This window comes from Mchenga conophoros, linkage group LG16 (assembly GCF_057382185.1).
Source record: "Mchenga conophoros isolate Kocher_MC1m ecotype Shallow Benthic linkage group LG16, M_conophoros_male_GT1.1, whole genome shotgun sequence".
Lineage (NCBI taxonomy): Eukaryota > Metazoa > Chordata > Actinopteri > Cichliformes > Cichlidae > Mchenga > Mchenga conophoros.
In genome coordinates this window covers 33,928,850-33,951,391 of record NC_140541.1, presented here as the reverse complement: position 1 = coordinate 33,951,391, position 22,542 = coordinate 33,928,850, and the positions used below count along the sequence as shown (strand labels likewise).

At 40.7% G+C, this 22,542-nt stretch overlaps 1 protein-coding gene across 1 annotated transcript in view; it reads left to right on the top strand.

Annotated features, from left to right (window-relative positions):
- Positions 1-7,205: 7,205 nt before the first annotated feature.
- The window catches only part of LOC146557193 (insulin-like growth factor-binding protein 2-B), a 29,089-nt gene continuing 13,752 nt past the window's right edge, over positions 7,206-22,542 (top strand). Inside the window, exon 1 of the mRNA XM_085249195.1 lies at positions 7,206-7,768. Within this exon, the coding sequence (XP_085105321.1) occupies positions 7,411-7,768 (358 nt within the window). The 5' untranslated portion in view covers positions 7,206-7,410. The remainder of the gene's footprint in view (positions 7,769-22,542) is intronic.

Here is a 22,542-nt window from a genome sequence, read left to right as displayed (position 1 = left end):
AATCTTGCCCCTTGGAGCAATTTACCCCAGTCTCTCCCTTCTTCTCCCAGGACTGCCTGGGGAATGTAACAATGCCCCAAAACAGAGTCCACTAAATCCAAAGGATCAACTGCCAGCATCCCAGTGCTCGACACCATGCGACACCCCCAGAGATCTTGGGTCCTGTCCATGACCTGAAGAACTCAGAGATGTTTTGGCAGCACAAAACGGCCCAACACATTAGGGTTTTAATGTTTTGGCTGATGAAAATTTGCAGCATATAAAAAGATCATTAAAAGTGATGTTAACATGTTTAGCTTTGCTAGAATAATTGAAAAAGGAGGATTGTAGGATTTTATTGTCAGTACTGGAGCAAAAGTGTATGAATGCCTATTACACAGTCACACATGATGTAATGGTGGCTTAACACACTGTCATGTGTGGAGCGTATGTTGCACCTCTTGGAGACAGGGCATGGGAAATTTCTCGCCTATGACATGAGAAAGATATTTCCTCTTCTTTGACTGACCCAAGGATGCTAGTTAGGGCTTCCAGGCCTGCGTTGCAGCTCCAGCGTGACGTCAGTGTCGCTCCTTGTGTAACATGCTTCAACTTAGCTGGTCTGGGTGTATGAAGTAATGTCTGTCAGGGCCTTCTATCCTGGAACAAAGCATTCACTGTCGGACCAGTAGTTGAAAGAAATGCTACTGGCCTGTCAAATAGATCATGTAAGTTGAGAGATAAGATATGAAATATCAAACTGAAATATTTTGGTGTCTAGGTTACAGAAAGTCTAATGTCACTACGTCATCACCGGCTTGTATGTAAAACACATTTGAGCTTCATATTAACACTATTGGTAATAAAATAGTTTGGCTTTTGATTAAAGCCACAAAGTGTGGAATAGCTTTGACTTTGAAGCCCCTCTGAGGTAATGTAACAGAACCTTCGTGGCAAACAATGCAGGGAATTACTCTGAAACCCTGATGAGAACATTTCCAATTTTATGGCCTGAATTACAATATGAAGAGGGACAACCACACCCCGCTTGCATTACAAGGGTCTTGCGACTTCTTTTTCAACCATCGTGCATGCTGCATGGTGGCAAAAGTACTAGGTTTCACTTAACAGCTGGTATATCAAATATTCTTTGTTTGAAATTGCCAGCCACTCTGTCCAAGTACATTTTAGTACTGATATTTTCTAATTCACTTTAAAGTAGAGATGGCACGATACCACTTTTTTATGTCCGATACCGATACCGATATCATAAATTTGGATATCTGCCGATACCGATATGAATCCGATAGTGTTTTAATCAACAAAACTGTTTTTTTAAATATCTTGCTGCATTTTGTATAAATTCATACTCAAGTTTAAAACAACAACTACACTAAAGCTATTCTGTTATACCTATATGCAAAAAAAAAAAATTTCATAGTTCAGCAATACTGATCAATCTAATAAACTTAAACCTACACCATCCTCCCTATTCTGGTATTTTAAAGAGTACTTAGCGTAAATATTAAGCAACCTAACTAATAGGGTTCCAACTCCCAGCAACAACAAAAATAAATAAATAAAAAATAGGGAACCACCCCTCACGCTCCACCTCATGATGCTTAATCAACGTAATCAACCTTAATTTGATGCAGTGTGAAAAAAAAATGCACAGAAATCAATTATTTTTCAAGAAATATTAAATAGATTCAACATCTTTCTTCAACAAAATTGCAGACTGCACAGATGGTACCTTCCCAAAGGAAAAAGTACTATAGCTTACTAGGGTATATATATTAGACTTAATAGTCACTATATACAGACTTCTATTCATTTTACATCAGATTAAAACTTTGGGTGTAAGATTCGGATAATTATTTATTAAAAGCTAGACATTTTAAATGAGAATAAGAAAGAAAAGTATGTCTTTGTGCCCCCTTTTCCCTGTTCATGCCCTATCGGCCCCCCTGGCTAAACTTTGCTAGATGCGCCCCTGCACAGTTACCAGCGTCAGCTACGTAGAAAAAGATCCTGGAGTAGAAAGTAATAATAAATAAATTCTAACAACAGCTGATCAAGCTTAAATGTGCTGCTGTTGTTCAGCCGCTGGTTTCCTCTTTCTGGTGCAAAGTGGGCCAAAAACAAACAAGAGAGACGGACTCGCGACAGAAAAGCCGATCAGCTGATCGTTAAGCAGTTTCATGATTGAAGTAGCAGCAAGAAGAGGCAGTCGCTTGTTAAGCTTAACGCAGGAATGCTTTACAAACATTCAGAGATGGACTTACACACTTGCTTTACTTCTCTCGGGGATAACTTTGTTAGAGATGAAATGCCGGGTTGCTAGCGAAGCTCCACATGCTATCCAGACCACCGACAGGTCCCGCATGCCACAGCCGCTCTATCACGTGATGCATACTGCTCCGATGTGCTAAAGTTCTGAGGTGAGTTACGGCGTGTTGCAAGTTTTGTGAGGTGCTTTCGTGATATTTAATGGATCGGATTACATTTTTTATTTTTCTCCGATATCCGATCCAGTAATTTAGGTCAGTATCGGACTGATACCGATACGTAATATCGGATCGGTCCATCTCTACTTTAAAGCACATCTGAGCAAATATCTTAGAGCTGCACATCCATGATGTGAATCTACACGTTCTACGACATCCCAAAGTTTCTCTGTTGGACTCATTACAGTGAAGATGACTTGAGTTCAGTGAACTCATTGTCATGTTCAAGCAACCAGTTTGAGCTCTGGTGCATTATCCTGGAAGCAGCCATCAGAAGATGGTAGTGTCTGGGATTTAACTGATGCTAGTACTTCATTACACATCACTCTGAACTCTTGATAAAAGGCAAAGTCGATCCATGTTTTGATCTGTTTACATGAATTCTGCCCTGCCATCCAAATGTTGCAGAAGAAACTGAGACTACTCAGACCAGGCAACATTTTTTCCAATCTCATGTTGTCCAATTTTAGTTAGGCAGTGTGAATTGTAACCTCAGTTTCCTGTTCTTAGCTGACCAAAGTGCCGCCCGGTGTGGTTTCCTGCTGTTTTTCTGCGAGATAGGAAGGCAGCTGGGTGAAATTACTTTTCTGGCATCAACAAGTCATTTCACCCAGAGAAATACCTCTCACTGGTATTTTCTCTTTTTCAGAGAGTTTCTGAAATACTCTGACCGTCCTGTCTGGCCACATTTAAAGTCACTTAAATCACCTTTCTTTGCCATTGCTCAATTTTAACTTCAGCAGGTGGTCTTAAACACATCTACATGCCTAAATACTAGGGGTGCAACGATACTCGTATTGATATTGAACCGTTCGATACAGTGCTTTCGGTACATATATGTATCGAACAATACAAAATTTTTAATTTATTTTATCAACTTTTCTTCTGGCAATGCTGTCTGTGTTGAGTGCTCAGTGGATCTGCGTTCAACTACTCCGCCTAGGCTGCACTGTCGAGCGCAGATCCACTGAGCGCAGCGCAAGCTAGCAAGACAGAAGCTAAGCTCCTTGCAACATGGCAAATTGAACCTCCCCCACCCTCATTCAGATCTGGCCTTTGGAACTATTTTGGTCTTCATGTGAAGTATGACCCTGAAGGTAAGCACGTCATGGACAAAAGTAAAACAGTATGTCGGATGTGCCACGCAATGCTCAGTTACATGGGTGGGAGCTACTGCGTTAGCGCAGTTAGCTCGGTAACGTGTTGGCCGTCCAGCCCCAGGCACGGGGCGATCCGCGGTAGCTCGTTAACAGAGATTTGCCCTGTTGTGGCGTTAACGTCATTTCAAATTTAACGCTGACAGCACTAGTGGGAACGCAACGAATATGACTGCACATTTACGCCAACATCATCCTAATGCAAAGACAAGTGGAAGCAGACAAAAACAACAAGCACGCATGCTACAAACTTTACCCGAGTCATTTAGACAGCCGTTAGCACATGATTCTCCTCATGGGGACCTGATATGTTTAATATGCTGCTGAGAGTATACCCCAGAAGAGGTGTATAGTATAGCTTTTATTTTGGAAAGAGCCATTTCTCTGTAATAAACTCTTTTCCAAAGATGAGGGATTTCTCGATCAGATAGATTAATTTTTTATTACTTTGTTGTTTCAGCAACATTAACCTTTTGAGTTAAAATATTACATATTTATAATTTTAATAAATGATAAATTAAAAAAGCATGAACATTTTTTTGTATCGAAAAAATATCGAACCGTATCGTTGCCCACTACTAAATACATTCAGCTGTTTCCATCTGACTGGCTCATTTGATATTTGTATATAACAACACTTACTATGCGGCTGTGGCTTAGGAGCAGGTCATCTACTGAGTGACCTAACTGGAGGGTCAGCAGTTTGATCCGTGTGTGTTGGCTTGCCTGTAGGGAAGATATTCCCGGCAGTGAAGCCATCAGATGTACATGTGACAGGCAAAAAACAACACAGAATAAATCGTCAATGAATATGTGTGTCAGTAAGTGTAAATGGGGACTCTACAGTGTGCCTTGTAGGATTCAATTACTATTAGAAATCTTTGAATTTATCTGATAAAATAAGAGTCACATTTATTTAAAAGTAAATGTTAAGTGATAACAGTATAGCAAACTGCTAAACGGGTCTTTAATGTACACAATTTCTCCTACACCATTACCATTTGGGTGATGACATCCTTTTCATTGTCTGTGTCTGTAAATCATCACATTTCCTCCCATACAGCTTTCAAAGCAACTTAACACAAATACCAGTTTGTCACAGAACCTTAAAAAAAATATAAGAGTGTTGGTTATGTACATAACAAATGTGTGGAAAAAGTGTTTTGTCAACTTCTGTCTCCCGAACCTCCCACCTCTCTCATCATCATTCTTCTGCTGGGTTTATCTGTGAAAACATTTTCCACTCCGTTTCATGAGAGACGCTATCCAAACAGCACGTGCGCCGTCTTTAAAAGACGCACAACGTTAACTAAACCGTGTCTACCTGCTGTGTACTCTGTTTGCTCGGTAAACTGTTCCTGAAATGGAAATGTTTTCTTACGACCACTCCTCAATACGATGATATTCTGTGTGTACGTGCTGCTTAGCAACTCTGAATGAATGGGCGACGGCTGAACAATGTCGGGATGTCTAATTTTTTAAGCGGAACAACCTGATATTACGGCGCTGAGAGATATTTTAACTGGGCTCCTGAAAGATCCATCTCCCAAAGAGTCATTTAGCTGAGACAAATGGAATATTACAGAAGGTGGTCACATTTTCCAGAGTCGGTTATTTCCCTCAGTCATGGATAAATTCAAAGGACAGAACTGAAAAGGAGGCTGATATTTAGGAGGATACTGATAGAAAACTATACACACGAGGCTGATGACAATGCAGAATTTAGAATTAGTTTCAGAAAAAGAAAGCATAAAAATCCAACAAAATGTACTGTATTAATATTCTGCACATGAATCTCTAGAAGGAACACACACACACACACACACACACACACACCTACATCATCGCAAGTGAAGGTTTATGAAATAAATGGCTATCTGCAATGTTCTCTGTGGGTTTGGAGAAGCAGGCTCTGCAGCAGATCCGTGGAGCAGATTATTATTTGATTACTCCAGAGAGCACCAAATAGGCCCGAAGCAAAACCCAGGACTCTGTTCAACTTTAATTTTATCAAACAGTGGCTGCGCATGAAGCTCTGGGACTGATTATGAATCCGGTGTCCAGCGGTCACATTAATCAGTGTGTAATTAAAGGCATGGCGTCCCAGTCATGTCTGTGAATACCTGCCACTGACCGGTGTGGTGCTACAATTACACTCATAGTTTTACTTTTAATAGCAGAGGACTTGTCCTGTTTAAACTGCAAATGCTCAAGTTTACATTAATTATTGCATTTTTAGATTCAATCAGCAGCTTAAATCACTCTTCTTTGTGAAAAGGAATCACATCATTTTCACCTGAATCTGCAATTCTTTGTATTCCTACAGGGTATTTCGCTGGCTTTCAGCCAACTGCATTAGTTTTTACAGCCCTGTTATTTGCTACTCACACCAGCCTCATTTCCAAGCACGGGGTGGATATTTTCTGTGGAAAAAAGCTCTAAAAACCACCTGTACACCCTCAGCACCATCTGCTGGGGGTGGAAAAAGGAAGGTGACTAGGAAGGTGCTTATCAGTATCCTAACATTTGCTTCACTTCCCATCTCTTCCCAACGAAAGTAATAATGGGAGGGAGTGGACACCTTTATACATTCAGATAAATTGATTAACATATTATATATTCTAATTTGTTCAACTGATCACTCAGTGTGATGGTACATTATAGTGAATCAGCTCTACCGCTTGCTTGTTAAATCTTACTTTAAAAATCAAAAATTGCAATGGTCAAAATGTTCAACTAGACGTCAGCCTTTGGGTGGAGTTCTGGAGTGTAAGACAGCAAGATGACTTTACCTCCTTCCTAGCCTGCGTAGTTTCTGTTTGAAGGGTCTGACTTCTGGCTAGATCCTGTGCATGTGGTTTGCCCCTTTTCATATGAATTTGTGGGAGGAGACAAATAAAAGGGTGGTCCCTACTCATCCTGTCCAATACTTAGACAGTCCTTTCCTCACCAACATGGTGGTAATTGTTTAAATTATGGTTCCCATTAAAATGCAAAGAAAAAAAGCAGGATACACTTTAAAGCAAGATTATCATGTCAGTTGGAGTTCATGAGCATGGGATGTTCGGCTTCAGTGTCAAAAACATTCAACATATTCAACTCAAAGCTGATGTTGTGGACCAATGGTGTCACATTGACTGTGTCCACTTTAGCTACATACCTGTTAAAACATCCTTTGAGTAATTCTGCAGTAGATGTCAGAAGGGCTGCTTTCTGCCCTGATGACACACACACAATGAAAATAATGCAAGCTGTGCTGTGTGCAGGTAAAATGGTTGAGCTACTGAGGGGGAAAAAAGAGCACTTTTGGCTCCTTAGTCTTACCTTTAACTGAGTGCTAACTGACACGCAGCAAGTGAGGGAGCCAAATCACAGAAAGAGCACTGACTTTAACATTTCCCAGGAAACATCTGGTTGGACTTTGCTAGTAAGGACATGTAGATGGTGCAATTGGAGTGAAATGGAAAAACACAAATGTTGAAAAATTTCCTCTCTGGTAATCTTGTACTGAGTGACATTATAGCACCTGAAAGCAACAGTTTCAGTTTCTGAACCTTCTTATCAACAGGGATTTATATTTTGATACTTTCAGGGGGAAAAAAAGACTTCTTTCTCCTCAGTCAGTTGGTAATATGAGAGCAGATAGGACCCTGTCAGCGGCACCACAGTGTTTACCCAAACACAGAGGACTGTCAGAGAATCCAGAGGTTCATGCTGTAGGGTCATTTTACCTTTAGTGGTCACTAACAAACCTAGCAAGCGTTATAATGGGCATGTACTTCTTATACGGTTTGCTTTTTGCATATGTTGGGCTGCCTGGACTCTTACTCTGTGATTTAGCTTTCCGATGCCCAAGCTGCACCGCAGAGGATATGATGGCATGCACCAAAGTCGATCCGCTATGTGCAGAGATTGTGAGGGAGCCAGGCTGCGGCTGCTGTCCGGTGTGTGCCCGGCAGGTGGGAGAGCTCTGTGGGGTTTATCTGCCAAGGTGCTCCACCGGTCTGAGGTGCTACCCAAGTATGGATGCTGACTTCCCTTTACAGCAGCTCATTCAGGGTTTGGGACAATGTGGACAAAGAATAGATGTGGATGTCTGGGAACATTTGAACCTGTCGGGGTATGGTAAGTTCTATGAAAAAACTGCTGCAAAGTAGTAGAATAAAGAAAGACCATTAAAGCTGCATTAATCTGTAGTTGCTGTTTTCAATCACTAAATCGCTTTTTATATTTAAATTGAATAAACTGAACAGAGAATAATCCCCCAAGGCTACATTGGCCTTACTTTTTAGACCTGGAGGAGACATAGATCTCTTCCAAACCATTCTACAGGGTAGGGGTTTTACTTTTTAGAACTCCTAGTGTTAAGACTTAAAGTTAGCTCCATGGCTACTTTGACAGGTACCTGGCAGCTACAGCCCATCACTGTCTGGGCTTTACCTCCACTAGTGGGAGCCTCTAATCCGGACTTCTTTTTTCTGCTGTTGGTGCCTTTTTGAACATTTTAACTAAATTATCTAACAGATAATCTGTGGAACTAACCATCTCGGCAATTTGTGCTTTGGCGAGGTATATTCAGTGTTTTGTCTGTTAAATGTTTCTGTGTTTGTGTAATTTAACTGTAAAGTTAATGAACACAGCTCATTAACCAAATTTGCTAGCTTTGCCTTATAGTGCTGCCATCCAAATACGTTCACTTCTTTCTCCAATAAGCCAACACAGTGGTAGCCAAAATGGTGGTGAAACTTCAAAATTCCGAAATCAAAACTAAAGGCTAAGATCAAGTCAAGGGTGATGTCACATCCATCTTTTAAATACAGTACATGATATATTGTTATATATTGAGGGGTCAAAACTAGGGATGGGTACCGGTATCATTATGGCACCGGTTCTGACATAAACGGTAGTAACCAGACCGAAAAGCAGCGCTTTTTTTCCCCCTGAGATGTCATACACTTTGGATTCCAGCCAATCATTTTATCTTTGCGAGCGTAGTAGGCGGGCCCAGGTACGTACATTCTTTTAGAGCAGAGCTACAGATTAAAAATGCCCAAGGCGAAGCTGTCAAAGTCTGGCTGTACTTCTGAGCAAATGATGCAAACTCAGCAGCCTGCAACAAGTGCTTTAAGGTGATACTGTGAAAAGGAGGTAACTCCTCGAATCTGATGAAACACCTAGCGATGTATAGCATTTTGTTAAAAGCCGAGAAATGCGCTGTATTTTCTAGCTTGCTGCGAGACCTCACACCGTGCACATCTACTGCGCGTGGGTTGCCTGTTATCTGCAGTGTTGCCAACTCCTCAGTAAGGAAAATCGCTATCGGTTGTCCTAAAAGTCGCTAGAAGTCGCCAAATGACGTCATCGCCTAATTTGCATAATTGGTCATGCTAATGTAATTGTAACCTACGCTGTTGGAGAGAGAAATAACATCGTAGAAGAGACATAAAGTGAGTAAAAAACGTCCTAAATGCAGTTAGAATTTATTTAGAACTACAAATTCAATTTATTTTAGCAATTGTTGTTTTTTAATGTCACAATTCCAACCCTGCTCCTTTATCCAGTCCTGGACCAGCAAAAGTGACCTGAAATAGGCACTCTGGTGGAGTTACTTTGTGTGTGAGAGTGTGTGTTTATAAGTAGTTTTAAACCTTGTGATCCACAAAACAGCATAACAGTAAAGGAAGAACTGACTGCGTTACAGTCAGTGCGGGAGCAGCGGCTTCGCTCATGTGCTATTCATTTGCTGTTCGGACGCACAGGTGTGAACGTCTCCTGCTCTGATAGCAGCTGGGGAGGACTATCCTCCGCCTGTGTGCGCTTTGGCACGGGTGAGGTGCCCAAGGCAGCACCCGCTGCTTGTTGAGAGTAAGAGCGATACGCGTTTGCACGTCAAAAAGTCGTCATAAATAAGTCTCCAATAATATCAGAAAAGTCGCCAGATTTGTCGCTAGTCGCTTTTTAGAAAAAAAGTCGCTAAGGGGGTCTGAAAACTCGCTAAATATAGAGCGACAAAATTGCTAAGTTGGCAACACTGGTTATCTGACCCGGAGTTAGCAACATTCCCCAAGAACCCGAAGAGGAGAGTTCTGGCCCCTAGCCCTGCCAGTGTAGCAGAAATGATGACGGATGATGATGGCAGCAGCAGCCGTTCTTCTCTGCGTGAGTAGCTTAATGTTGTTCGTGTGTAATTTATGTTGCTAACCACGTTATTAACTTAATGCATGTAAGGTGAACTAGCAAACATCATCATAGCTACATGCGGCTGTCCTCTTGTTTGATGGCAGATACTCCCTTCACCCTGGCCAAAAAGGCTAAAATGACCAAAGAAAAAGTAGAAAACAGCTAAACATGAGAGGTTTTTGGACAAAGTTTGTGTTTTCCATTGTTTAAGCACTGCTTCCAGCCAAGAGTGATGTCACAAATCCCCTATAGCTGCAGAAAAGGCTAACATTGTTATCTTTTTACAAAAAAACAGCTGAACACGAGAGGTTTTTGGACCAATTTTGTGTTCTCCATTCTTTAAGCACCATTTAAAAAGTACCGGTTTGGTACTGGTATCGGATAAAACCTAAACCATACCCATCCCTATTCAAAACCTGGCATTAAGGGTACAGGGGAGGTCATTGCATATAGTCTTTACAGAGTAAGTACTCATGAATCCAGACTAGATTTCTTCTGTCTGTCATGTTGGAGAGAGGACCTAAAAGCAGACGCGTACAATCAGGACTAGACAGTTTATTTAGGCCGGGAGAAAAACAAAAGAAGAATACAAAACAAAAGGAGACTCAGACTTTACTAATCAAACTGGGCAAAGCTAAACATTAAGATCATAGACTGTGAAACCCGGAAAGACACATGGAGGGAGGTGAACTGACATTCCAGTGAGGATGAAGGGGAACTCACACAATTTATACACATGAGGATGATTAGGGAAAGTGGAGGCCCACAGGAGGGACTAATCGGGCATAATAAGTCAGGAGAAATGAAGCTGAACACAATCCACATGAGACAAGGGACTGTCAAAATAAAACAGGAAGTGTCATGCATACCAAGACTCAGAGTAGGACTTGCAGGCAGGGATAAACAGACAGACTGGGGGTGACAAAGGATGAAACACAAAAAGAAGAACATGGAGACAGAGCACAGATACAAGGACAAGTGAGAGAGAGAGAGGGAGGGCGAGAGACATGACAGACAGGAGGGGACACCAAGTAGAAAACAAAGAGACCAGACCAAGGGAGCAGGAACTGAAACTGATAACACTTAAATAACTTGAAAATAAACTAGACACCTCTAACAATATAGCAGGGAAATTACCAGGGATTACCAAGCTCTACTATTTCTAGTCACAGGAACTAAACAAGAAAACAAAACAATATAAAATCCAGGTAATATGATCATTTCTCAAAATCAAAAATGAATTTAACAATATTCAAAAGGTCCAAAACACAGAGAAGTATATTAATTTCCTAGGAGTGGAAATCTAATTCATTATGATGTTAAATCACCTACGTCTGCATCACCACAGCTTAAACTGACACAGTGCTATATGTGATGGTCTGTGTACATCTGTTTTGTACATCCAAAGATTTGTCCTCTGTCAAGTATCTTCTGTACTGTGCTTTAACTGAGACTTCTCCTATATTCTCTTATACCTCAGCATGAAGTTATAACACAGAAGGAAAAACTTCACTGAGAATTAGCAGAGTCGAGACTACAGTTTCACTGCAGAACTCTTTTAATGTCAGAAAAACCACCATCTACATCAAACATATTTGTAACTATCCCAAAAGAAACAACCCAGAAATCCTGCTGGGACAGAGAAATGTTAAGCTTTGCTATCCCACATTACAGTTATTAGGGACAAAGGGTCACTATTGATTCCTGAAAATGAATGTTGACATATGCAATGTGTTTGGCAGGCAGTGGCAAACCCACATCTGTGAGCGCAAACCAGCAGTATCCCTCCAATGAACTCTAACATGTCTATAACCCACGTAGCCTCAAAGCTCTCGTATTGGGAATGCCTTATTTTGATGTAGGCTATTGTATTAAGGAGGAAATTTAATACACATTGAAACTTTTAAGGCTAGCATTCAATCATAAATGTCTCAGTGTCTGTTGTGAGCATCAGTGTCAGTTTGTTATTGGAAAAGAGTTTCTCTGAAGAAGAAGAAGAAGAAGAAGGTGGTGTGACCTATTTATATAAACTGCTTAGAGCTAAATATTTATTTGTTTATCTTGCGTCTCATGGCTACTGACTTAAATGGGAGAGGATAATGAAAACAAACCCATTTCAAATCCTGCAATTTTATCTGAGCACAGTGCACTCGGGATGGGCTCTATGCTGTGATTTATCACCTTTGGCGTTCAGATCAGTTAAAATACAAACGAGCATTGTTTTATAGGGCAGGTTGCACTCTGTTAAGCTTGACTTTTCAAGCATGGCAGCTATTTAATATCAACATCTGTCTTTCTTTGTACCCTTCAACATCCACATTTCGTTAACTGCAGGAAAGATCCTGAAGTTTACACTCTCACTTTTCAGTTCAACAAAAAAACAGTGTTGCTTTTTAGGATATTGTGCTTATTTGATGTGATCCTGGGTTCACGTGGGTCCTTTGGGTCACTGAAATGAGCAGCACATCAGCCTGAGTAAACAGTCTAGAGTTCATAACCTCCTTGAGCTTTGCTGAGACTTGGTGCTTTCAGCAGACAAACATCTGTGTATAAATATGTAAAATGTGTTGACTAGGGACAAGATTTTTCAGTTTCCCAGTTTCAATTTGTTGTCCAAGTAGTACTGATTAATCAACTGAGCACTTTGGTTGCATACAGGTAGGCGCTCCCTGTGAGACGGGAGTATGCTTGCCAAAGTGTTGTCTTTTTATTAACTTATCTAAATGGATAGACAGTAACCAGTGCATGGAATGGGAAGTCTCTGCCAAGATATCCTGTACTACACTGTGGAAACCCTGGAAGTCCACTCCAGGGCGTCAACTTGTGCTGTTTTGTCAAAGCCACTGGGATGGCTCATTTAGGTAGAGTTTGTTCCTCGTCCTTATAATCTATATGACAAGGTGGGTTATAGCATTGGTGAGAGGTACTTTTCACTCCAAAATCATAATTTTTTGAAGTGCACTATAGTTGCACTGGGGTGTTTTTTGTTTTTTTTTTGTTTTTTTTTTTAACCAGAACCACAATCCCTTTTTAAATCAAATTAAAGTAGCTTTCACTTCCTAAACCCAACCAGTGAGTGAATGCAGGGTTTAAAAATGACTAAGAAACACGAAGTTAAAAAATTGTGGAAAACAAAGGTCACAACTGGATGGAAACCATAACCTTCTGACTCATAAACCGGTGAGACCCCATGCCATAGACACCTCAAAATATGGATATAGCTTTGGATTTTGAAAACTAAAGCCAGTGCAGAAGTGCCTTTACCATGCCTTTAAAGTGTCTCTTTAATTGCCACCAGGAGGGTATCTCCTGTGGTTGCAAAAAGACTCATAGACTTCATATCCGTAGAAGTCTGTGAGAAAACCAGTCTTCCCTCACCTCTGCACAAACTGTCCTGATGAGTTTACGGGCTCGGTCATTTAAGCTATAAATCCAAGAAAGGAGGTCTAATCAGACTATGTTCATTAATGACTGAATGAGGAATTAGCCAATCAGTGAGGAGTTTTAAGCCCATTTCCATCACCCAAAATGAAAATAAGAGAGATGGCAGAGGCTTCAGAAGAGAACTTCATAGACCATCTTTCAAACCGTCTAAATTCCCGTCCAGGATACAGCAGAGGTTAAAGATATCAGGCATGATGATGATGTCAGAAAGGAGAAGTAAAGGTCGGTTGTAAGCATTTTACAGACATGCAGCAGCCAGTATTTGGTGCACTAAGGTTTTAGTCTGGTGATGATTGTGAGCTCCAGTCTTGACATCAAACCAAGTATTCCCTTCCTTTAAATTCTGGACAAAGGAAATGAATTCACTGACTCCGATGAGGTGCTGAAGTCTATGGCAGGTGTGGAAGATCTGTCAGAAACATGGATACATCATTATGCAGCAATATTTGGATTAGCCATTAACATTTCAGCATCCACTGTATTTATGCAGGGATGATCTGTTGAGCAGCACAGAATGTTTGCTCAAAACAAATTCGCTTGACTTACTTGAAAGGCTTACACTCCACAACATTATTTTAAGTCTGCTGCTGCCAACGGTTTGGGGAATTGTACAAGGGAGGGTTTCTCTAGTGGCCAGTCAATCAGTGATTGGGCTTGGCCTGAATGCGTTGCATCGAATCCAGCTTAAAAAACAGGCCAGAAAATGATGCATGATTTGCATTTAAACAAATTGAATTTCCATTGACATACTAGAGTTACTAGCAGTGTGTATGGTGGATACTGGATTTTAATTTTGATTTCTGCTAGCCTTCCCACAAATATACCAGCATACTTGCTCTTTCTTTTGCCTGTCTCTTTGATAGACTAGCAAATTTACAGACGAGGAAATAACTGAATCGATCACATATTCTGCTTGGCAGTGGTAAATAAAGTACCGGTTAAGTGCTCCAGTAAACTCAGAGAATGATTACATTTAAAACTCTTTAGATATGATTTTATGACCTAACAATACTGTGTAGAGAAACCCAGCAATCCCTTCAAGCACAATGGGAGGACCACAGAGATGAGCAGCTAAATGAAATTCACCCATTAATTAGAGCTAATTTGTCAGCCTGCAGTGCAGGGCCAAACATGTCTTCTGAGAATAAGGCCTGCTGCTACACGGTACACAGTTCTCTGAAGACAGTACAAAATCTAAATCTGTACATAGAGCTTGGACTTGGGGTGAAACCCTCCATGCATGGACAGGAGCTTCCTTGTCTTGATGTCAGTGGCTTCTATTTCCTCCTTTGGCCATCTTATTATCCTAGCAGGGTACCTGATCACCGGCAGGGAGTAGGTGTTGATAGAGAGAGATAATATATATTGTATAATATACTGAGATGGATGATTGTTTGTATGCATAAGCTAAAAATAAATGATTAAAGTACAGATGATTAAGATGGATAAAATTATATTATTTACAAATACGGGAAGTCATTGCATTAAGCTCATAGATGTGATGTGTGTTCTACTTGCTAGTCTGTCTATAAGGTGCAGTACTATACTGTAGCAGGTGGGGGAGCATACAGTCAGAACAATCCGGTTGTTCAGTCTGACGTCACTAGCCGTGTCTGGGTCTAAACTCCGCTGCAGGTTCATATATCAAACGATCACTATGGCATTACTGAGAGTTGAAAAACTGTCTAAAGTCTTTCATCTTTAATAAAATGATCAGCGTTCTGCTCTACCAGGTGTAACAATTGAGTTTAACATCCAGGCATCCATGAAAACGTAATTTATGACATTTAACGGAGTTAGAAGTTAGCAGGAAGTTAGCTCGCTAGCTTCTATCTAAATACAATATAGCATGTCCTGACTGCAGGGTTTTGGAAACAAATTAAAACGTACAGCTCTGCTATCACTTCCAGCATAAATGAAGACAGAAAACTAAACAGCAGTGACGTTTGTAGGGTTACTGAAGTTGGGCTAGCTGGTATATAATGATGTGCTACGTGACCGCTAGTGACACAGCTATGTTAGCATAATATAAACAAGCTAACTTTTTTTCCACTCGATAAAACTTAACGTGAGTTTTCTTGGTGGTCAGAAACAAATGTAATCGCATGGCAGGATGCTGTAAAAGGACCAAACTTCAGCCAGGAGAACAACTGAGATAATCCATCCACAATACGAGGTTAGTCATTCATATACTGTTGCATGGGCTGGGCTGTAGTTACATCCTAAGGTTTTAAAAACTGAGCTTAAATAAATGATTAGCGGTAATAAAAGCCGAGGGAGGTCAACGGTGATCACTGACTGTTTTAGGAGCTTTTTGAGATCAAATAGAAGAAAATACATAACATTAAACATGTTAACAGCACAAAAGCCATATTAAACGCAGGCTACTTTAGACCCGGAAGTAGGATTCGTCGCGTCATCACTGAACAACCGGATAGCAGACACCTGGCTCCATTGTTTCCTCACTTTAACACCTCTACTCTTCCTAATTTCATTTTTGATTTTTGTCCCATGTCCAACAGCATACTGTCAACAATATCTTTTTGTTAAAATAAATATTTAATGACCACCAATTTGCAATGATTAAGCTGCACTCAACCAGGAAGAGAAACTCGTGAGATTGGAATCTTTTTACTAGAGTGCTACACAGCAAATCCAGCATGTCCAAATTAACACTGTCGGATTTGATTTCAACACTATTAAAGTGTCTATATGGGTCCACACCAGAGAGTGTTAATTTAACTCTTTTTGGAGAGTTGGTACGTTAACTCTGATTTAGTGTTAAACACCAAATCTGTCTGGAGTTGATAATTTAACACTTGGTGTTAAGAGTTTATATATTAACTCTCAAAGAGTATTTTAGTTTAACTACGTAAGAGTTATCTTCTAATTCATTCTTAAAAGCGGGAATTTTACTGTTCTGAACTTCTAGAAATTTCTTTTGGAACTAAACATTTACTTAAAAGATGCAATGGTTTTTGAAAAACATTTATTCTGAACTGTGCACCACAATTTCAAAACATTTTCTGAAAGATGTAACAGTATACATGTTCCCACTTTCATTAGAATTGTGTTTATCAAAAGGTCTGACATGGTAAATGCAAATAACAGCATTCTCATCACTTATTTCTTCAATACAATTTGCATGTCCTTCATTCATCCCTTTGTGGAACTTCAACGCACTTCTGCTCTCCCCCATATTCCATCTTCACAAGCATATCCTGTGCGGAGATTGAATAAAAATTAGTTGACACTAATTAATGGCACAAATAATCCAGTAAACAATTGCAGCACAGTAAAAAAGAAAAAGGAATCCTCTTTGAGCCATTACTTGTGTAAAGTATTTTCCCAAAAGACAAGGACACAGGCAACAGGTAATACTGAACTAAATGTAAAACCTCAACCTTTTTCATTTTTACCTAAACCGTGTGCACAAAACTCTGGAGGGATCTATGCTAACGTAGAACCCAGTCAGGACGTCAGCTACTGCTGTTTGCTCGTTTTTTTTATTTTTATGGGCGATCGGTTTCAGGCTTCAAGCAGCACCGTTATACCAACATTTCACATTCTACACATTGTTTTATGTGTATTTGACCAAAAGTTTGACTGAAAATTCACATGCAAGCTTTTTTCAAGGCTGTGGTATTTGCCCGCAAACAATACCTTTCAGCTAGCTAAAACAGAATATTATGCTATCACCGAGCAACATGGCTAATGCCTTCCACACAGCTTTGTCTCAACTCCAACATCCTGCATCGTCCCGGTCCCCAAAAAGAACCGGCCCAGTGAGCTGAATGACTTCCGACCGGTGGCACTGACGTCACATCTTATGAAGACTCTAGAGCGGCTCTTCCTCAACCTCCTCCGACCACAAGTACAACATGCCCAGGACCCACTACAGTTTGCATACAAGGCGGGTGTCGGAGTGGAGGATGCCATCCTGTACCTCCTACACAGAGCCCACTCACACCTGGATGGGGGAAAAGGCACGGTCAGGATCCTGTTTCTTGACTTTTCCAGTGCCTTTAATACCATCCGGCCCTGTATGCTTCAGGAAAAACTGAACAGGATGGAGGTGGACCCCTGCCTGGTGGCTTGGATCTCCGACTACCTCACCGACAGACCACAGTACGTCAGGCTGAAGGACATCACGTCTGACACTGTGGTCAGCAGCACAGGAGCACCACAGGGAACTGTGCTGTCCCCTCTTCTCTTCACCCTGTACACCTCTGACTTCTGCTACAACTCTGAATTATGCCATATTCAGAAGTTTGCAGATGACACGGCCATCATGGGGTGTATCTGGGATGATCAGGAAGAGGAGTACAGAAGTCTGGTGAGGAACTTTGTCGCATGGAGTCACACAAACCACCTGCAACTCAACACCTCAAAGACTAAGGAACTGGTTGTGGACTTCGGGAGGTCCAGAGAAGGTCCACTGCCGGTTCAGATAGAGGGGGAGGAGGTGGAGGTGGTCAACAAGTACAAGTACCTCGGGCTGTGGGTGGACAATAAACTGGACTGGTCATGCAACACAGAGCACCTGTATAAAAAAGCCCAAAGCCGACTGTACTTCCTCAGGAGGCTGAGGTCTTTTAACATCTGCAGGAAGCTCCTGAGGATGTTTTACCAGTCAGTGGTTGCTGGAGTACTTTTCTATGCTGTGGTGTGCTGGGGGAGCAGCACAGCAAAGAGGGACTCATCCAGGCTGGAGAAACTGATCAGGAAGGCTAGCTCTGTGGTCGGCATGAAGCTGGACACTCTGGTGACAGTGGCAGAGAAAAGGACATTAAAGAAACTGCTGGACATTATGAACAATGCTGGGCATCCTCTGCACACGGCCATAAACAATCAGAAGAGTCTGTTCAGTGACAGGTTGCTTCTCCCCAAGACAAGAACTAACAGACTTAAAAACTCCTTTGTCCCACACGCCATCAGACTGTTTAACTCCTCTCTGGAGGGGAGAGGGAGGGGAAACAGGAGGACAAAGGAGGGGGGAACAACTAAGCTGTAGTGCCTCTTCACCTCACTGTACAATACCTTGTGCAATACTTTTTGTAAATAGTCAACAGTGCAATAGACTCAATACTTGAAATGTGCAATTCACTTGTATTTTTATTTTTTATTCCTATTTATTCTATTTATCCCCTTTGTATATTTTATTTATATTTGTCTCTGTATTTATATGTGTGTGTGTGTGTGTGTGTGTGTGTGTGTGTGTGTGTGTGTGTGTGTGTGTGTATATATATATATATATATATATAACAATTCTGTAACTGTAACTTCGGTCATTGCTGTGCTTTTTTTGGAAGTCGAATTTCCCAGAGGAACCCACCCGAGGGATTAATAAAGTTCTATCTTATCTTATCTTATCTTATCTCTTAAAGAGCCACAGAAGTAAAAGCTCATAATAATAATTGAAACAATCTTTGAAAGAATGACTTACCAAGCATGGCAAACAACTCAAATATGTAGAGCAAAATGTTCTGAAACGGCTTCACTTCAGCTTCGATTGGAGCCGTGCTGGAGGCGGAGTCTGTGAATTTACTCTATTGGTGTCATAGCCCCTCTAGGAGTTCAGAGTTAAGAGGTCAAGAGTTAATGTTTCCATTGTAACACCTCCAGATTTGACAGAGAAACACTCATTTTTAACACTTGATTTTAACTACTATCATTTTACACCTCAGAGTTACATTAAAAGAATGTGACTCTGCTTAGAGTAAAATTAACTCTACTTTTGCAAGAAGACTATTAACACCAAAACATTTAACACTTTTGAATTTGCTGTGTATGCACAGAAATGTGCTTGTATTATTTTGGTGATGCAAAAAATATAAAAATGTTGTTATACTTTATTCTAATCTGAGTGTTTTACACTGCTGTAACTGCAGCTGATAGGACACGTAGAGAACACAGTGGAGGGTAGAACACACAGCAGGAATACCTGTTCAATCAACACTGATTTGACTTTGATCTTTGATTTCCATGTCTCCCTCATCAGGTTGTGGCATCCAGTTTAAAGTTTCAGAGTTCTGATGTGTAGCCAGAGTTCTCATGTTGGCAGCCAAAACCTTCCCCTAACCACAACCATGAATTAACCATTGTTTTATTATCATAACCATCTACCCCTACCCATTCATTCAACACATTGGTGGGTTGGACAGAATCATCCAATAGTGACGTTCATAAAACCACTCAGACCGCCAGTCGTCAACTGAAAAATCCCCACTGCGCAAAGCACAAACCTGTTTTGCACTTTCCTTGTGCTTCTGTTTATTTCTCTCTCCTTGTCTCTTCTTTGTGGCGTCGGTGGTCTTAGACTGCCCTTTATGGCCTGAAGGGGTTCCTCTGCTGAGACTTGCTGCTTCTCCTTCACTCACACTCTATGGTCTTTAATTATTCTGTGTCGATTTGTGCTGCACACAGTAGAATGTGTGAAAAGTTAAAGCTATAACAGATCACTTTGGGTGGGAGTTGCATGTGGGTGCCTGCAAACCTGAGAAAACTCCCTCTGAGGTGTAAATAGCCCTCTCTCCTTCTCTTTCATATCTTAAAGCACATTGAGAAGTTGCAGCTTGCATACTGCATTAATTATCAGATTAAGATTCAGAAAACATATAAAGTTTGTCAAACATAATATTCTGATGTCTTCAGATTAAACTATGCAATAGATGCATCTTCACCAGCAACATTCTGCCTCCAAATGAATGCTCACAGCACTGCCTGTATAGCAATATATTATACTGCACTTTGAACTAAAGTGTTTGCAAAAGGTTGCCTCTGTGTTTGCATGGAGGCACACAGAGTGATGTTAACATTTGCTTCTGACTACATGGCAAAAAGAAGTCCAAAGTTCATTCTTTTAATCTGTTTTTTGTTAAACCTGAGAACCTTCTCCACCTTGCCCTACCACAGCAGTAATGTGCAGCTTCCACAATGACTGACTGAAGTGCTTGTTTAAACACTGCCTAAGCTCACAGGCTATGGAACAACAAGGCGAGGGATACTTTTCCCCCCTAAGTCTGTACAGAGTTAGTGTAATTTTTAAAAAATCAGCCACAAAATTAAAATCTCATCCCTGATATTTTGTTGGTCACGCTGCCAAAACCACTCTGAGCAATTGCATTGAGAACCGCACCTCTGGAGTTTGTGGTGGTGTTCTGCACTAAAACATTGTCAACAAATAGTTTATTTGTTGGGGTTGGGGTGGGGACTCCATGAATCTGCATACTCTAGCTGTTCCATCAGATTAGAAGCAGGGAGGCCAGGTTAATGTCTTGGGGTATTTTTCATGTGCTTTTTCATGATTTTCTGCATTGCTCTGCTGTGGGAAAGTGCTGCTGCTGCAGAATATGGCACAATCAAGAAGTGTGTGTTTGGACTGCAAGACCGACAAAGGAGCATTCGCACATCTTCAGATCGCTCTCAGTGTAAAATGTAATTGTTCCCAGAACTTAAAAAGTACAGCATACTTAAGATGACTAAGTTTAGGCAACCTAGTCATTGTGAGCTTGGTAAGTTTCATGTATAGTGGGGTCTTTTATTTTGAAACATGATTATTCCTGTGTCTGACTTCCTGCCTTGCTCATCTGCTCTGTGCATCTTGGTGTGGCTTCTCTCAAAACTAGAACTGGTCCAGTTTGATTGATAAAATGGTGCATTTGATAGAGTGAAGAGCTGCTTCTGGAATACATTGCATTCGGTGAAATTGTAAGCGTTTTGTTGTGTTGGTATTGTCAGCTCAGAGTTCAGGGATGGAATATAAGCCTGCAGTTATTCAACAAACGTATCTTAAGCTTTAATGTCTTGGATATTAGTTGTATTTAGTAAAGTTACTTAAAACAAAACAAAACAAAAACAAACATGTCACACTGGCATAAAGACTATAACATGTCTCTGGCCTTTCTCTGCAAGATACATTTTGGTAAGAACTGACCTAAAACCTCTTTAACGGAAGTGACCAATAGATATATTGGATCACACCACCTGCACATGAGCGTATGCATGCAACACAACTGCATAAAAAATCTGCCAAACCCTCCGTGTTACTGGAGTCTTGAGCAGTGAAATGCTCTCACGCCTCCTCACCTGCATAGTTTCTCTGCTGTCTGGTGGGTTTTCTCAGAGTTTTTTCCACCATTAAACAGAGTTAATGAGAAGCTGTGAAAAAGTGAAGCCGCAGGTTCTACTTCTTAATTAATGGCATCAAGTATATTTAGTAAAGCTCCTGGAGAAACTGAAGAGTTGGGCATCAACTGAAATGAGTTTTAAGGTTATTTCTTAAATGCAATTTTTAAATAAATGATAAATATTCTTGAAGCAATCACATATAAATAACATTCTGGGGGTAAGTTTACAATGAATATATCAGCACCCGAGAGCCTGTTTTGAAAAATAATTGACTTTGACCTTTTTGCCTCTTAAGCCTGACAATCAGTGTAGAAGCACCAAAAGTTTCCTGTTAACAACTACAAAGGCAGCTTCATTGCTTAAAATGACACACAGCCACATAGAAGAGTTGAAAGAGAGAGCTTACTGTAAAAGGTCTGAAGGGGATCTTCATTATTCTGTTTCTTTTTGTACATTTGCCAGCTGTAAAGTGTTTGAAGTGGTTGGGGCTTAAGAGGAACCATTTACACAGACAGTGGGTTTAAAGTAGTCCACTTTCTTGGACGTCAAAGCCCAGTCAATTTGAGACCAGCTCTGCTGTATATGATAACAGGACAAATACATTAAGCAACTCTGGAAAGACATTACTCATTCTGTGCTATGAGAGGACTGTGAAAGCTTCACATCGAGGCAATACCCAAAGCCAACACTGCAAACAGCTCGAGACAGGTAGTTTCTATGGCGCTGAAGACAGAATCAACAACACAGTATTGTGATGACAGCTGTTGGCTAAAGACAAGTTTGGGGTTTTTTCTGCTTGAAAATGCAGTCATGAGTTCCTATAAGTGTCTGTAGAGGCAGTTCAAACACAACCGCAGAAAAGTGTTTACAAGCTGTGTATCTACCTTATTTAACTCAACCACAACACAGCATTCCTGCTTCATTCACTTTTGCATTGCTAAGGGGAAATAATGCTTTACATTACCCATCCATCCATTTTCTTCCACTAACATTTATGTTGTGAAGCTATAAAATGCTTTTATGTGTTTCTGACGGCAGATATCATTTCTTCTTAAAAGCAAGCCCTTGCTTGATGTGCCCTGCAAAACCTTCCCAAGTCAAAGATTCCTTCGCAGTTCATGAATATCTTAACAAAACTTGGAACA